Source organism: Macrobrachium nipponense, chromosome 2 (assembly GCF_015104395.2).
Source record: "Macrobrachium nipponense isolate FS-2020 chromosome 2, ASM1510439v2, whole genome shotgun sequence".
Lineage (NCBI taxonomy): Eukaryota > Metazoa > Arthropoda > Malacostraca > Decapoda > Palaemonidae > Macrobrachium > Macrobrachium nipponense.
In genome coordinates this window covers 113,614,958-113,633,405 of record NC_087201.1, presented here as the reverse complement: position 1 = coordinate 113,633,405, position 18,448 = coordinate 113,614,958, and the positions used below count along the sequence as shown (strand labels likewise).

Here is an 18,448-nt window from a genome sequence, read left to right as displayed (position 1 = left end):
GCTGGTTAGACAGAGGAGCGTACAGAAGGGACGACCTCTGTACCAGAGGGACAGCTTTTGTAAGAAAAGAACTGAATACAGTTCTCTTCTTAAGTATTCCCGCCCCGAAAAGGGAGGCCACTTCCCCCGATCCGTCTTGCACTGCCTTGTCCATACAAGCCAAAATACTATTAAGGACATCGGGGCTCAGGCGTTCATTGTCTTGTGTCCTCTTGGCCATCACCCCAAGGGACCAGTCCAGAAAGTTGAAAACTTCCAAGACATGGAACAATCCCTTGAGGAGATGGTCCATTTCAGACATTCCCCAAGTTGTCTTGGCTGAAGATAGAGACTGTCTCCTCGACGCGTCCACCAGCGTTGAAAAATCTGCCTCTGCAGAAGCTGGGAGGGCGAGTCCCATTGCTTCGCCTGTCTCATACCAGATACCCCTCTTCCCAGAAAGTCTGGAGGGAGGGCAGGTAAAGACAGTCTTTCCCGCCTCCTTCTTGGAGTTAAGCCAATTTCCAAAAGACTGCAAAGCCTTCTTCATGGAAATTGTCGGCCGCATCTTCAAGAAGGAGGACGACTTTGAGGTCTTCGTGCTCGTGAACAGCGACCGAGGAGACGGAGGAGCGGCAGGACTCAAAGAATCTCCAAATTCTTGAAGCAAAAGCGCCGCCAACGCTTTGTAGTCCGATAGTCCAGCCCCTTTCTGATCTTCAGTATCAGAGACATCTTCCAATACAAGTTCCACCGGAGAATCATTATCAGCCGAGGGAGAACGTCTCTTCCCGCAAGGTGAAGGGCTCTTCGCAGGATCAGCTCCCTCCCGACAAGGGCGACGGCCGCCTGTGCGACATCTTGTGTCCCTGTCCGGCGAATGCTGATCCTGAGAAAAAACCCGATCATCATCTAAGTCCTCCTGACAAGAATGACGGCCGCCTGTGCGACGTCTTGCATTCTTATCAGGAGACAGCTGTGCTTGCGGCAAGTTTCCACCAGAAACAGACATATCGTGAACAAGACGACATCTTTCGTCTCTGTCTAGAGAAATCCGTTCCTGGTCCACATCATAAAGAGACGCTTCCTGGTTGATTTCTCCATATGGTTCTCTTGAAGAAAATCTTGACTCTTGGTGCTTATCAGTTGCTGAAAGTCTGGTTCGTTCCATGCGCTTGGACGTATCTGTCCGTCTCGGACAGTGTCGTCTGTCCGAGCTGTCCACATATGGAACTTGGCGCTTGGCGGGTGTCGTTCCAGTACGACACTTCTGCCTGTTCGTCTTGTCCGCTTCTGGCGCCTGGCGCCCGGACGGAGTTGCCTGCGCACGACGTTTTGTCCTATCCATGCTGTCCGCCTTGCCCAGGTTGTCCGCAATCGGCACACAACGCTTGGTCATAGTTGTCCGCATAGGACAAATCTGCCTGTCCGGGCTGTCCGCATCTGGCGAATGGTGTCTGGTTGGCGCCGTCCGCGTAGGACACTTTTGCCTGTCCGAGTCGTCCAATTCTGGCGCCGAGCGCCTGGGTGCTTCTGTCCGACTCGGACACTCTTCTTCATTGTCCGTATCTGGCGTCCCAAACCTATGAGTTTTCGTCCGTCTTTCTTTATTCATCTCTGTTCTCGGAAGAGGAGTAGAGGAGAGGAGTCTGGAGTCCGGAACGCCCATCGGACGAGATCTCTTAACAGGAAGAAAATCGTCCTTTCTCCTCGGAAGGTCTTTTCTCAATACTCCTACTAACGAGGAAATCTGTTCCGGCATTTTAAGTAGGATGTCCATCGCGGTTTCTTCCATTTCTTTCTCATGAATAGGAGAATGCGCCCTGGAAGGCGTAGGAGATCGAGACATTGTCCTCTTGGCTCTTTTCCTCTCGTAGGGAGAATCGTCCGGGAAACATTCCGGGCTCGAGTCCAGCGTCGGAGCTTTCCAACTCCTCTTGATCGGACGACGAAAAGCACTCTTTTAGGATGCCTTTCCAATGGCGATCCTTGGCAGTCTGGGACGCTACAGATTCTGCTGAGGGGACGCCTGACCGGTGGGGATTCTCCGTAACCTCCGTACGACTGTCGACATTCCTTCTCCTCTGGGCCTGGGAGCTTGGAAGAGGTCTAGGTCTGGGAGCGAGACAGAGCCGATCAGACGCACCCTCCACTACACTGGGGACACTTATGTCACTTTCCACATTCTTACCTTTAAGAGCTTGCATTTCAAGCTCCATCCTCCTTAATGCGGTCTTCAGATTTGCAATCTCCGCAGCAGAACTTGCAACATCTGCTACGGGAGAGGGTGATACTGCATGTGAGGAAGCAATTAATTGGGGGTTAGTTATACTAACTGGCTCGTTAGAGCGAGATCTACTCATGCTTCTAGAGACAGCTTTTCTAACCCTATCTCTCTCTAATTTCCTTAAATAGGAATCTAGGGTCTTCCATCCTTCCTCATCCATATTCACACATTCATCACAAGTGTTATTTCTAGTGCATTCATACCCCCTACACTTCTTGCATACCTTGTGAGGATCTAACGACACTTTCGGTAGCCTCACCAAACAACTCTCATTCACATATCTATCTTCTAGCTTCGCAGCTAGAATCAGACATTCTTGCGCAAAATCCGAAGCAAAATCCAAAAAACGTTCCACAAAAGCGTATGCCAAACCACAGATCCAAATACGTCACCAAAAAGACAGTCCAGAAGATCAACGGCGATGAAAAACGAAAATCCAGTCAGGAGATACCAACAACGATGTTACCAGTATGGCCGGCAGAGAAAATCTGGTTTAGAAAATGGGAATGGTTCCTATTCCTGCCACCCAGCGGCAGTGGCGGTAGATCACCTGACCTACCTGTAGCGTGTGCCGCGAAATTCGAATTTCTGTCTGGGACGACGGAGTCTATAGCTAAGTATATATCTGCCAGGGAAGTTGAATGTATAAAAACTATTTTTCCGCATATATTTAAAAAAACTTTTTAGCATCGACGTATTTTACGTCAATTAAGCACCCGACAGACAATTTTCATCGACGTAAAATACGTCCAATATGCATTTAAGGGTTAACTGGTTAAGCGACATCTGCAATAATGAGACTTATCTACAACATAAACAAAAGCAGCGTTGCCAATTACAATGTCTTCTGAACTCAGAGGGTAAAAGGCATCTTTTCCAAGATTGTACCTATTGGTCCCTTGGTGGGGAGTGGGGGAAGGTGTATAAAAACTGATATTCATCAAAATAAGTGTTACAAATTTTTTTCAGAATCTGTATAACTCCTGCTGGTATGATGTAAAAACCACATATGTACTACTAATAAAGAGGTAAGGTTTATGTAAAAAATAGTCTAGCCTGAGAATAGACTGCCTGGAAAATTATGACAAATATCTATAAGATTCTGCTTGGAGAATATGATGTAATAACATTAGGCGAGGCTTTCTGATATTACATAAAGTACAAAATTACACAATTACAGTATATATGGTACATAATATCTTAAATGGATTATGAGATCGCTGATTTTTGTTTAGCAATAACTCTTCTGAACTTGGAAATTTGACTAATCTGGAACTCCTCTCATCCTAACTATCTTGGATTAGAAAAGGTTCACCTGCATCAACAATAATCTAGACAACAGCAAATTTATACTGAACTGGATATACATATATATATATATATATATATATATATATATATATATATATATATATATATATATATATATATACACAAAATTATCAAAACCAAATTATTTCATACTGACAATGTTTATCACATAACAATCATACAAAAATAATGCAGCATACCTTACAGAGAAAAATTCCAAGCACTGGGTGAGTGTATACTAAACTTGGAAGCTGATGATTGACTTGCTCAAAGCAAGATGAGCAGCGGACCACTGACGATGTCAGACGTTTTTGTAGATCTTGAAATAAATTATAAACCAAGCTAGAGTTTTCTTTATTACAAACCAAGCTCTATGGAATTACATACATAAAAATTATATACAAAGGTAGAAAATATGAAGGACAATTTGGAAGTAAACAACTTTACATTACTTACTGTCAAAGTTTTTCTTATAGTAATTATTTTCTTCCTTTAAATACAAAATGCATTCATCCTCCTCCTTGGATTTCTTTTCTTCTTCATTCTCTGTAACCTCTCTTTTTTTTCTTTTTTTCTTGGAGTCATTCTCATCTCCACCTAAAGAAAAAAATTATAGCCCTATTATATAAGATTAGTGATCGGTAAATGTTCAGTGAATCATATTTTTCATAGTTTTGCCAACCAAGAAAATGTGTGGTGTGCATCAAATATTAAAAATACCAGACAACCAGTTTTACCAATAACAGTGAGCCTTATACAATGTAATTGAAGCAGAACTAATAATTAGTACTAAGAAAATACTTTAACCATAATACCATCTGTTTTCAGTCTCTTCTCTCCTGACTGTTAAAAAGTTTATGAGATGGCCAGCTCTGATTTTTACCAAGCACTCAATAACTATCTCTTTCAACTCTCATAGTCAGCAATAAGACTTCAATGTGACAAAATTATTTTTACAAATAAAAATAAAACTGACATTTTACAATAAAATCAGGTTTTATTATGCTTACTTAGTAACTACATAGCTTCAGTTTCTACTTTATCGGGAGTTCAAAATTAAAAGATTTGTGGAGCACACTTTTGTTTTAGTGTAGGTAATTAGTCCCCATCCACATCCAGGGAAGAGCAGGTACAACAGTGCAGGAAGGCCAATTAGTTTGTTCTCTGTTTCCATTAGAAGGGAGGTGGGAAGGCTTTGATCATGTAGTTACTTTGTAAGTATATATAAAACCTAATTTTATTATAAAAATGTCATTTTTATAAAAGTAACTTACCAGGTAACTACATAGCTTAATCCCACACTGACCAGGGGTGGGATACATACAAGGACATGTTCTACTCTTTAGAGTAAGGATATGAATTTGAAAGAGAAGGTGGCTAGCATTGGTAAAATATCTGTTGCAAACTTAGCCAAAAGATGCTATCTAAGGTTGGCGCTCGTCTCAACCTATAAAGACGTAGCAGTAAAGCAAATGGTTGACTACAGTTCAGTGGGAAACCTTGCAGTCGAGGAGTACTCTGAAGCATGACAAGGTATGACCATAAAGCAGATGCCCTTCCTCTGGGGGCAGTACTTCCCATAACTCAACATCCTAAAACAAGGTGGGGGGATATGAAACTAGAACAGTTACTCCCTATTCTTTGTCATCCAGTACCATGCCAACCACAACCAAAGGGTCCAACGTATTGCAATTACTATACGTATACTGTCTCCACATCATGTAGATAATGGGAAGAGAACATTTATCTTGACTTCCAGCAAGTTGATTGTAGAATCGCGGTGACAAGTTCTTGAACAGTAGTGAAGTAATGACTGCCCTAATGAAATGAGCTTTAACTTAAAAAACTCTGAGATCATCCTCTTGAAGCTCATGTGCGACTCAGAAATAACACCTTAGAAAGAAGGCCAAGGTGTTCTTAGATAACGGATGTAAGGTGTTCCCCACAGAACACCACAAATTCTGAGGGCCGCCTCTGATCCCCGTGGATTCAAGTAAAGTTTAAGTACTCTAACTAGGTGAAGAACTCTCTCTTGTTCTGTCAGTCCCAGGATATCCACAAAATTCTTGATCATAAAAGAACTAGGCCAGGGATTAGAGGGAGTTTCGTTTTTTGACATAAAACCAAGAGTCAAGGAGCAGACTGCATCTCCTTGCAAAAAACCAATGGTCTTGCTGAGGGCATGTAATTTGCGGATCCTCTTCATTGTAGCTATAGTGATTATAAATAGTTTTCCTAGTCAAATCCCTCAGAGAGGAGGCATGAAAGGGTTCATATGGAGGACCACAGAGCCATTTGAGAACAACATCCAAATTCCAAGCAAAACGTGGTCACTATGTCTTGATTAGTAGACAAGTCTAAACACCAAGTTTAGCATGGATATATATCCTCTCATTGAGGAGGTAGCTAAACTATAGGATGACCACAGGTACAAGAAACCAGCATTCTGTGCTACAAAAGTCTTAGAAGATTATATGTTTTGTGCGCACCAGAAATGAAAGACTGCCCACTTAGCCTAGTAGACATTAGTAGAGGACTGACGTCTGCACTTAGCAATCGCTTCTGCAGCTCTTCTTGAAAAGTTCTTCGCTCTGACATGTTCCTTGACAGTCTGAAGCCTGTCAAAGCGAGATGATGATATGAATGAGAGTGCAGCTACTTTGGAAGGCTATTTCTTTAAGGAAGAAGTCTTGGGAAGTCTGACTGGGGCCACCAGAGTCGTGGACATGTTGTGGCGAGACATGAACTTGGACAGGACTTCTTTCACCATGCTGAAGGAGGAAAGGTATAGACGTTCAAGTCCGACCAGTCCTGGAGCACTGCATCTGTCGCCCAAGCCTTAGGGTCCGGTATCGGGAAGCAGTAGACTGGGAGGCAATGGTTCCTTGACATTGCAAACAGGTCGACTGACAACTTTCCCCACCACTTCCACAGGTAGGTGTTCACATTCAGTGTTCATTCCATCATCAAGACCTGCTTGCAGTGATTTGACTTGTCCAATAAAATGTTGCACTTGCTCTGGATGAAGCAGGTTAAGAGTCTGGTCTAGTTGGTTTGCATCCAGAGAAGATCCTTTGGCTGTTAAGTACAGAGAAAAGGAGTGAGTTCCTACCTGATTCTTGATACAGGCAGTGCCCAATTATCGGAGGAATGCTGATAAGCGAAAACCGCCATTAACCAAAACTTGGCAATTTATGGCACCGAGTTTCGGTTAACCCTTAAACGCCGAAGCGGTATTTTAAAAATCGTCTCCCATATGCCGGCGGCGTTCGCGAGTGACCGCCGAAGCGGATTTTTTTTTTTTTTTTTTTCAAAAAATTACAGCACACTTAGTTTTCAAGATTAAGAGTTCATTTTTGGCTCCTTTCTTTGTCATTGCCTGAAGTTTAGTATGCAACCTTTAGAAATGAAAAAAAATCATCATCATATATAAATATTGGGATATATGACAGCGCGAAAAAAAATTTCCATATATAATTGTATACAAATCGTGCTGTGAGCAAAACGGTTAAAGCTAAAGAGTTAATTTTTTTTTGTATTGGACACTAAATTGTGATCAATTTGGTATATAACACATTGTAAAATGATCAAGGCAACACAGAAAATATTATCACAAAATGATGCATGATTTCGTAACGAGCGAACATAAAAAAAAGCAGTTTTCAAAAATTCACCATAAATCGAAATATTGTGCTAGAGACTTCCCGTTTGTTGCAAAATGAAGGTAATTGATTGAATATTACTAGACTGTAAAAGTTGTAGCTTACAATTGCAGTTTTCGACCATTTCGGTCGAGGTAAATTTGACCAAAGGACGAATTTTTTCTGTTTACTGTTATTTATATAAAAATATTTCAAAACTGATAAAAGCTACAACCATGGGTTGTTTTTCGTTGTATTCTACATGAAATTCCGCACATTTTCCTATATAAAACTTTAAGTAACGGATAATTTAAAATGGTGCAAACATTACGACAATCGGACGAAAAAATCTAATTTTTTCAATAGAGTTACTGCGCGGACGTAAGGAAAAAGTTTTTTTCATAAATTCACCATAAATCGAAATATTGTGCTAGAGACTTCCAATTTGTTGCAAAATAAAGGTAAGTGATTGAATATTACTAAAATGTAATAGTTTTACCTTACAATTGCGTTTTTTTACCATTTCGGTCGAGTCAAAGTTGACCGAAGGTTGAAATTTTGGCACTTATCGTTATTTATACGAAAATATTTCAAAACTGATTGAAGCTACAACCATAGGTTGTTTTTTGTTGTATTTTACATGAAATTGCACACATTTTCATATATAAAACTTTATGTAATGGCTAATTTAAAATGGTGCAAACATTATGACTATCGGACGAAAAAATTTATGATTTTTTTCAGAAGAGTTACCGTGCGGACTTTTTTTTTTTATAAATTCACCATAAAATCAAAATATTGTGCTAGAGACTTTTACTTTGTTGCAAAATAAAGGTAAATGATTGAATATTACTAAAATGTAAGAGTTTTAGCGTACAATTGGGCTTTTCGACCATTTCGGTAGAGTCAAAGTTGACCGAAGGTTGATATTTTCGCACTTATCATTTTTTATATGAAAATATTTCAAAACTGATAAAAGCTACAACCATGGGTTGTTTTTTTGTTGTATTCTACATGAAATTGCATACATTTCCATATATAAAACTTTATGTAATGGCTAATTTAAAATGGTGCAAACATTACGACAATCGCACAAAAAAATGTCTGATTTTTTTTTGGAAGTTACCGCGCGGACGTAAGGAAAAAGGTTTTTTCATAAATTCACCATAAATCGAAATATTGTGCTAGACTTCCAATTTGTTGCAAAAGGAAGGTAAATGATTGAATATTACTAGAATATAAGCTTACAATTGCGTTTTTTGACCATTTCGGTAGAGTCAAAGTTGACCGAAGGTTGAAATTTTGGCACTTATCGTTATTTATACAAAAATATTTCAAAACTGATAAAAGCTACAACCATGAGTTGTTTTTTGTTGTATTCTACATAAAATTGCGCACATTTTCATATGGAATACTCCATGTAACGGCTAATATAAAATGGTGCAAAAATTATGTCAAAGTGATGAAATAATTTCCGAGATGTGTCGCTGATGCTTTTTAGTGCGAGAAGAAAGAAATTCGCGCTTGCACGCCTGGGCAACGATTGTAAACAAAACAACACCTCGATCCGTGAGCTCTCAGCATCCCCCAAGGCGCATGATTCAAAAGTTTTCGCCTAGTAGGCCTATAACTATTTTTCCGCGATTATTTAAAAAAAACTTTTTTTCGTCGACGTACCATACGTCGGTTCGGCACCCGACAGACAACTTTCATCGACATTTAATAGGTCCAATCGGCATTAAAGGGTTAATCCAGTTTGACGCATCATCGCTAAAAAAGTTGTACAGTTTACGAATATCAGTATGAACCATTATATCAGAATACTGAAAGCATAAACTCGAGAGTAAAATAAGGGAGTTGTAACTCCATATACTACTACTATTGCGACACATTATAATCATATAATATCAACAATATCAACAAAACAGTAAAGTACACAAGTCAAACAGCAAGCAGAAAGGAGAAGAACACATCTCCTTTCTTGCCAACAGGCAAAAGTTTATAAAGGAGTGCATACCGAATGCGTGGGCAGGACTCCCATCCATAGTCAGTAATTAACCACGTACTTCATAATCTTGTGTAAAGTTAAAACAGCCATCTTCCAGCTGTGCTGAAAGTAATTCCTATTGTAAAGGACCAGTAGTTTGTATGTTGTGTAGGCACAATAGTAAATATGTATTGCTGTGAAAAAATCAGCAATTACCAAATTTTCTGCAATTTATTGAAAAATACCTTTCCATGGACAAATTTACGCATAACCTTAAACTGAAAAATATCCTTAGTTACAGGAGATTAAAGCAAAACTCTTTAAAGAAAAAGGTAATTTTTCTTGACGAGTCAACTTTAGTACATACTACTCGGCAGAAACAGCTGAAACCAACTTAAATACTACCTGAAAGAGTTGAGGCATCACTCCTATCAAACTATCCTGATACAGTAAAATTAGAGGGAAAATCATCAGACGATTCCACTCATGGTTACCCAAGTGCCGCTAAAGACGAAATTGACGCCCCTAACGCTGAACCTGAAACCACTAACATTGGAACTAAAGCCACAGATGCCAGACCGAACAGAAAGAGACATTAAAGCTCCAAACCACTCTCTGACATGTCCCAGTTCCCTGTTACTCCAAGCCACATGGGAGTAAGACAGGACATACCAAGGAAAAAGCAGGAAAAAAGTGGGGGTTAACCCTTCCTCCCAAGCAGGTAAAAATAAAACCCTACTTGGGAGGGTAGCACAGAAAAGAAAAATTAATAATAATGTCATACAAAACTTATGACCAATGAACATGAAAAAAAAAAAAAAAAAAAAAAAAAAAAAAAAAAAAAAACTCACCCTATAAATCTAATGCCCTGAATCTATGGGAAGCTCATCTAGAGTCCCAGATCAAAGAAAGGCAGCAGAGAACCTAACCTCTTACTACGTTACTACATGGGGAAGCCGACAAAGCATGCATCCCTTTACCTAAGTCTTACAAGACCTCCTCTAAAGTCTACAACATAACAGCTCTCTCCATTTGTGATCCATTTCCAAATTTTGTTAACCATTCATGACAGATAGCTTCTCGGTAGCAAAAACAGGTTTGGAGTGGTGAGCGGATTGATTCTGCGGAGAAGCAATATTGAGCGCCATCGATTTGGAAAGAATCGGGTGGGAAAAAGGTGCCAATACTTCTATAGCCAATTTATTCACTAATGGCAACTTTTACACTAGCTAAAATCATAAATCTGGCATCCCAGGATTTCAGTTCTGCTTCTGACTTGAAGGGAGAATGAACTCTGTCTCACATGACGTCTTTTTGTAAATTTGCTCATAAATACACCATGGGGTTGCTGTTGGTTTTTCTTCTTTTCTCTTACAATAGTATGTCGGTTGTAAATGTAATTTTGCAGAAAATTGCAAAGAAATATTACAAAAAAAATGTACAAATAAAAAGTTACTGAATCTTTGTTCTGGTAAATGTACATAAATATTTTTCAACAAAAGTGCTAAGAATTGGTTACCAATTTTATTTCTTATCTGTTTTGATATTATGTGAGCTTTAATTATAATTTTACAAAATAAAATTATTAGAAAAAACCATAAGAGGCATCCGGAGGTGAAGGGGCGACATGGCCATGGTGTGCGAGCCAATGAGCAGCTCCCTTTCATCCAGTCGTGTTTATGGTTTCGTGCTCAACCAACCACAGCCTGTGTAGCGCACCAGCATGGTAGTATTAAATTACCAGCACCCACATGGAGGAACAGTGATTTCTCTTCTATTTTTGCCATTATTTTGGTAGTTTTACATTGTGAAAATGTCATCTAGTGACAGTGAAGTGGAGTACGAAGTCCCTAAGATTACAAAGTGGAAACAGGCAGATGCCAAGCTGAGAAGGAACAGTGGACAGGCATATGTAAGTGGTAGAAGTCAACAGGTGGTCAGGGAACACAAGGTTGGGCCTCCCTGCCAATGTCAGGATAAGTGCTATATTCATGTTGGTGAGGAAAATGTGAAGGAAATCTTTAAGAATTACTGGGGTTCAAAGAACCATTATGGACAATAATCTATGAACCATTTACATTGGGAACCGAGGGAAAAATACTGTAAATGTGTGGTATGTTAAAACTGCTAATCTATAAAAACTCATAAAACGTTTGTTTTTGGGTTTACAGTGAAATGGCTCACAGTGTATTTATGGTGAACAAGAAGTTTTTAAAAATGTAAAAAAAAAAATTAGGTTTTTCCATTTTCATAACTGTTTTGCATATCGGTGTATGCAAATTTTAATGCGTTATGATTTTTTTCCCCAACACACCATTATTGTTTTTTTCATATGTGGTTAGGCAAGAGAGTAAAATACATATAAACATGGATGTAGGAAGTCAAGAAAAATGTCCGGTATTGATAGTTCAACTTTGAGTGCACCTTAAACAAAATCAGGTTCTGGCGATGTCGCCCCTTAATGATTGTCTTGTAAAAGAGGCCCAAAAAGGGGTTGTAAATACTCATTTTCAACTTCTCTTGGAAGGTAGGGATTTTTTTCTTTTTTTGTAAATTGGCCGACCTCAAAGTTTACCCAGCCTGAGGAGCTGCATATTTATTTTTATTTTCCCCTGTCCACTAAGGGTTAAACTATGATTCACATAGTTACCCAATCATAACCATTCCCTCAGCAAAAAATAGATCATGAGGGTCAATAAAATTGGAACAATAACTATTGAAGCATCTCTTACCTTACAGATTCTTACTGAACAAATACAGTTTTCAAAAATAAAACAGTACATCCAAAAACAAACCCACAAAAAATCAAGTACAGGCAGTTCCCCAGTTCTTGGCAGGTTGCTGATAAGCAAAAACCACTATTAACCGAAACCTCATGATTTATGGCGCTTATGGCACTGATATCCGGTTATATCAGGGCAAACCGCCAGTAACGAAAACTTGGTGATTCATGGCACTTATGGCACCAATAACCAGTTAATGGCGCCTCCTTTCAATATGTTATGGCGCCATAAATCGATCCCCATTAACAGTCCGCCAATAACCGGGGACTGCTTGTAGTATATCAACAATCTGTCTACCTCTTACTGATACCAGGAGCATATAGTACTAGACTGATCAGCTAAGTGTGCTTGTACCTATCATTCCTCTGGTGGGGGGTTAGGGAAGTACAGTAGATGGATATTCATAGAAAACCCAGTTCTTTCTCTCTCTCTCTCTCTATCTCTCTCTTTTCTAACCTGCCGAACTACCATTGGTGTGCAAGTAAAAGCTATATAATGGAGAGGTAAGGTTCATTAAAAAATTTACATCCAATTAATAAATGCAACTCCTTCAAAACTCATGTACTACATTACATGTACTCCTCCTTTCCTACTATCAGCATTATCATAATTTGTTAAAGTTACATTTAAATAATAAAAATAACTTACTGTCTCCAAATTCATTTGAAGAAAATTCATCTTCTACGCCACCTTCATTATGGTTTGAAGTATTGGTTGACATATTATCAGGATCTTCACTGCCATCACTGTCATTTGTGTTATCCTTATTCATCTTGCCTCTTTCCTCTACATCTGTGTTATTTTCTTTCTCTTTCTGCTTGTTATCATTTTCTTTACCATTTTCATTTTTATCACACTCCCTGTGGTCCTCATCTAACTCCCCATTTTCACTAAGGGGATCTACTTCCATAGCTTTATTATTCTCAATATGAAGTGGATCTTCTTCCTGTATCTCACTTGTATCTTTACCACTAGCATTGCTTGTCTTATCATCATTGCTTGAGTTTATATCACTCTTGTGTTGTGCACTGGTTTCACAATCACTCAAAACCAATGGATCTACTGTATTCTGACCTACATCACTTTCTTGTTTACTAATGACCTCAGTTACACCATTTTCAGTACCAGTTGGCTTCCCACTAGCAGAAGACCCTGCTGAGGCCCCATTTTCTATGCCTTGCTCGAGATTCTCCCTAAAACCAGTGAAGTCTTTAGGGAAACCAAGAGCAGAAAACACTTCCTCCTGTGTAACCCCCTTATCAGCTGATGCAGCTTCTGTTGGATTTGTCTTCTGTACAGGCTAAAGGAAAAAGTTAAAAGAATATTAGTACGGTGGAATAAAATAAATTACTATTTAGAGCCTTAAACATTCATAGAGTATAATAAATTTTTTTTATGCAAGTCATACATTCAAGAAAGAAAACCTACTTCTAAATTTTCTTAAACCCTAACTCATCATAATTACCTTAGTTTTCAACATAGCAAGGCTATGAAATCCCATGTTCTTCTTAGATAAACAAAAGCGACGCATAAAGTTGTCGAGCCAAGCCACTGTTGGCTTGAATTCTTTATCTCTCACCTGAAAGATATAAACCAATTAATTACAGTCTGTCAAGAGACCATTCTAAGAATAAATTCTAATTTCATTGGAAGAAATTTATATTTCTGCAAGCCATTTAGATATCGTCAATAATTTAAAATCTTTAATCACAACAGAGTTAAAACAAATAAAGTAAAAACTTCAAATACAGACAATTATGTTAAATGAAGCTACAAAGTTTGATTTACGATTTACATTATATTCACACTTCTAGTTAGTCTTTGTTCAACAAACCCATTGGTCACAAGATGCTTTATTTTGTGCACACACCATTATTCTGAATAGGGTGCACAAGCACCATTCACCTAGATCCAACAGCCGCATCACACCTACACTTAATCTTCTGTGTGACTCAGAACATCAAAATCTCAGCAGTGCTCTGGGACATAATTTTTGTGTAGTACTCTTAGCCTTCATACAATCTTCCTCTACTCATAGCCTTCATACAATCTTCCTCTATGTTTATTCTCACTAGTTATTTATTATTAAATTGGATCTATGGTACCCATACTGATATGCATGTAGTTGGAAAGAACCTACTTTAACTTTCCTCTGCAATAGTATTTAAGTAATTACCCAAGCTTTGCTCTTTGTCATAGGTTTCCTTTCATGGGAATTATTCCCTTATTTTATATTATCAACACATTCTTCTTAGCTTTCAATTAATCCAACTGGTACAAAATCGGGATACTTAATTAAATCTTAACTTCACAGTTGATGGAAGCCTAGGTTGATGAAAAATATCTTTATCTCCAGAAACTGTGTCTATTACTCCTCATTTTCAGGAGAAATCAATATAATATAGAAACCTATTCCTTTTTTCATAATGATTGCCTGATCTTCATCATCATCCTCTGGCCAACGTAACCTCTTGAAACATAAGCGACTGCCTTCTGGTTGATGCCTTGAGGCAAGAAGTGTGTAATGACAATCCAAGAAATGGAGCTAAGAGGTTCCAGGATACTGAAATGCAGGCCTTGAGGCACTAAGTATTTCCAGAGGGGAAATGTGTGCTGAAAGTTAATCCAATATGTAAAGACTGAGGTTTTGTGTAAGTGTAAGAGTTCATCGTTGGACAAGTGGTTTTTGTGCTTGCTTACCAGTCTGGTGGTCCGAAGTTCAATTCTCCGATCAGCCAACACGGAATGAGAGGAATTTATTTCCGGTGATAGAAATTAATTTTTCTATATAATGTGGTTCGGATCCCATAATAAGCTGTAGGTCCTGTTGCTACAAAACCAAATGGTTCCTAGCCACGTAAAACATATCTAATCTTCAAGCCAGCCCTAGGAAAGCTGTTAATCAGCTCAGTGGTCTGGTAAAACAAAGATATAGGGGGTGGGGTGAGAAGGGATTCCCTGAAACGGAGCTGTTTCTGGCCATGAAACGAGGCTGGTTATTCCCGTAGACTTAGTTACTTTACGATTTTTCATACATAATTTCTGTACAACTTCCCTGGAGAAAGTCGCGAATATTTCAGCTCGGACACAATAGAAGATGAAAATTATCATCGATATCCGGAAGAATTTTTGAAAACCTTAAATCCATCGGGACTGCCAGTGCACAAAATAGCGTTGAAGAAGTACTGCCCAGTAATGTTGCTTCGGAATTTCGATCCTGCCAATGGACATAATAAAAAGGAAACTGACAAGTTCCTACTTTCTACTCTTTTTTGGAACACACAGGATCAGTAGCCATAACGCACTGACATACAAGTTGCGTCTTTGCAGTAACAGAATGAAAAGAAAGATACTTTATTATTCATATCACCGTGCAAAGTAATTGACAAAGAAACGAACCAATCAAGATCCCTGTTACGTTAAATGAAAGTCACCGACAAGAGAGAGAGAGAGAGAGAGAGAGAGAGAGAGAGAGAGAGAGAGAGAGAGAGAGAGAGAGAGAGAGAGAATCATTAAAAGAGGGTAAACAATAATGAATACAAACTTCTTTACATTCACTGATCGTCCCTTCACTTACTTTGAGAGAGAGAGAGAGAGAATATCATCAAAAGAGGGGAAACAACAATGAATAAGAATTTCTCTGCGTTCAGTGATCGTCCCTTGAATTAGATTACGAGAGAGAGAGAGAGAGAGAGAGAGAGAGAGAGAGAGACTATTCGTGTAATCACCCTTATTTTGATATTGCTGAACAAATAGTACATATAAATTTTTCATTTCTGCACCCATATTTTATCACCCATCGTAGATGGGTAAGTTTGCTAGTATATAATAATGATAACACTGGCCTGCTTTTTCAAAGTTCCCCCCCCAGGCCAAGGGTTTTCCAACTGCTTTAGGACCCTTTTTGGATGCTAAATTTAAAATTACAGTTCATTTTCCGGGTCAGGTCTAGTTTCTAAGATATAGTTTATTTCTATTCTAGCATATTTTTCCAAAATATCACAATTATCCAAGCATTTATGGCCGTAGGTAACCTTTGATAATTATTTTTATTTATCTTTTCAGGTCTAGATATATATAAAAATGGATCGGAAGTGTAAAAACCAGCCTAATAGGTTCTGTTATATCTGCAGACATGTGGTTCTTCCAGACCATCAAGCAAATGAATGAATGAATAATTAATAATTATCTGGCGCCTTGACTACCAGGATCATTGACGCCAAACGAATCCATTTGGGCAACCAATTTAGGGAAAATACATGCACAATCATAAAAAACTCTTAAAATTCCACATCAGTTATTGCACTACAGTAGCGCAAAGCCACTACATAAACACTAAACAACACAAAAGCTAAATTATTATTATTATTATAAAAATAGTTTAACCAGGCCACCAAGCTGACTCTCATAGGGCTGGCCCGAAGGATTGAATAAAATATACAGTCAAGGCCAAAGGCCAGGAACTGGGACCACAAACAGGCAATAAATACATTTACTCACGTTTCCGCATATACATGTTGAAAAACCAAAGCTAAAAGCTTCACACATAAACAAAAGTGAAATACCTAAAAACTCAATAACACACTCGTAATCATACTGCCCTTCTTCACCCAATATCTTTGACAAACTATAATGACCATCTCTATCTCTTTTGTCTTTAATGTGTTGGTCTCTCAGTTCCTAATGACTAGGACATTCAACTAGCAAATGCTTAATAGTCATCGGGGCGAGGCACTCATCACAGTAAGGTTGGTATTCACCGCTCATGAGATACCCATGAGTCAATCTTGTATGTCCTATACGGAGGCGGCATATCGTTACTTCCCATTTCCTAGGCATAGATTCATATTTCCAAGGGTGTGTATGTGTGGCAAACTCTTTCATTTTATTTGGTCCTACTTAGTTCCATTGCTGTTCCCACAATTTTGCAATGAACTTTGATACATGAGGAAAAAAGTCTCTATATGATACAGCAATTGGTCTTGGTATCATATTGGTTGCTGCTGATTTAGCTAGTTGGTCTGCTTTTTCATTTCCATATATATTTATGTGCGCTGGGACCCAGCAAAACGATATAGTAATCCCTCTATGTTGATGTAAAAATACCCACTGTGAGATTTTCAATGTAATTGGATGATCAGTATTAAAAATTTCAAGTGCCTGTAATACACTTTTGGAATCACAAAAAAATGGTAATATTAGTAGAACTCTGGGGGGCTGCAATATGTTCCAATGCTGTTAAAATTCCATAAAGTTCTCCTGTGAAGTTGGATGCTAGGATGGGTAGTGCTCCTCTACAGCTAAAATCATCACTAAAAACTCCATATCTAACCCCATCATCAGTTTTGGAGCCATCGGTAAAAACAAAGTTAGAGCCTGAGTGGTCTACAGTATGTTCTAAAAATAATGCTCTGATTTCTGTATCTGATTTCTCTCTCTTAACACCTTTAAAGTTATTTACAAAATTTAATTACAGGTAATTTCCATGCTGGGGTAGTTGTTAAAGTAACTGGACATACAAGATTTCTTAACATATTCATTGTTTCCAAGACCTTTTTTACTCGTAAAACTAAAAGGCTTAGGAAACCTTGGATGATTTTCATAAAAGTTGTTGAAAGAATTTTTATTTGCTGCTTCAAAGGCTTCAGAGTTGGGGATTCTCTGAACCCTAAGCCAATACAGGCGGTCCCCGGGTTACAAAGGTTCCGGCTTACGACGTTCCGAAGTTACGACGCTTTTTCTTAAATATTCAATGGAAAAATCCGTCCTGGATTACGACGCTTGTTCCGAGGTTACGACGCTGACGCTTCCGACGCTCCAAGTTAACGGCGCTTTTAAAAAACGCATACTATGATAAAAATCCTTAATAGTTTAGCACAGTATATTAACCCTTAAACGCCGACTGGACGTATTTTATGTCGACATTTTTTGTCTCTCGGGTGCCGACTGGACGTATTTTACGTCGACATACAAAAGTTTTTTTTAAAAATTCGCGGAAAAATACTTTTAGGCCTACCAGCCGAAAACTCTTGAATCACGCGCCTTGGGGGATGCTGGGAGTTCACGGATCAAGGTGTTGTTTTGTTTACAATTGTTACGCAGGCGCGCAAGCGCGAATTTCTTTTTGCCGTACTAAAAAGTATCTGTGACACATCTCGGAAATTATTTCGTCACTTTGACAATTTTTTTTACCATTTAAATTAGGCCGTTACATAAAGTTTTATATATGAAATGTGCGCATTTTTATGTAAAAACACAACAAAAAAATACTCATGATTGTAGCTTTTATCAGTTTTGAGATATTTTCATATAAATAACGATAAGTGCCAAAATTTCAACCTTCGGTCAACTTTGACTCTACCGGGAAATGGTCAAAAAAGACCAATTGTAAGCTAAAACGCTTATATTACTAGTAATATTCAAGCCGTTATATAAAGTTTTATATATGAAAATGTGCGCA

General features: G+C 38.6%; 1 protein-coding gene across 1 annotated transcript in view; it reads right to left on the bottom strand.

The window, feature by feature from the left end:
• The window catches only part of LOC135220917 (transcriptional regulator ATRX-like), a 507,237-nt gene extending 493,636 nt beyond the window's left edge, over window positions 1-13,601 (bottom strand). Inside the window, 4 exon segments of the mRNA XM_064258551.1 lie at window positions 3,778-3,896; window positions 4,034-4,174; window positions 12,637-13,288; window positions 13,454-13,601. Coding sequence (XP_064114621.1) covers window positions 3,778-3,896; window positions 4,034-4,174; window positions 12,637-13,288; window positions 13,454-13,519 — 978 coding nt within the window. The 5' untranslated portion in view covers window positions 13,520-13,601.
• Window positions 13,602-18,448: the final 4,847 nt, after the last annotated feature.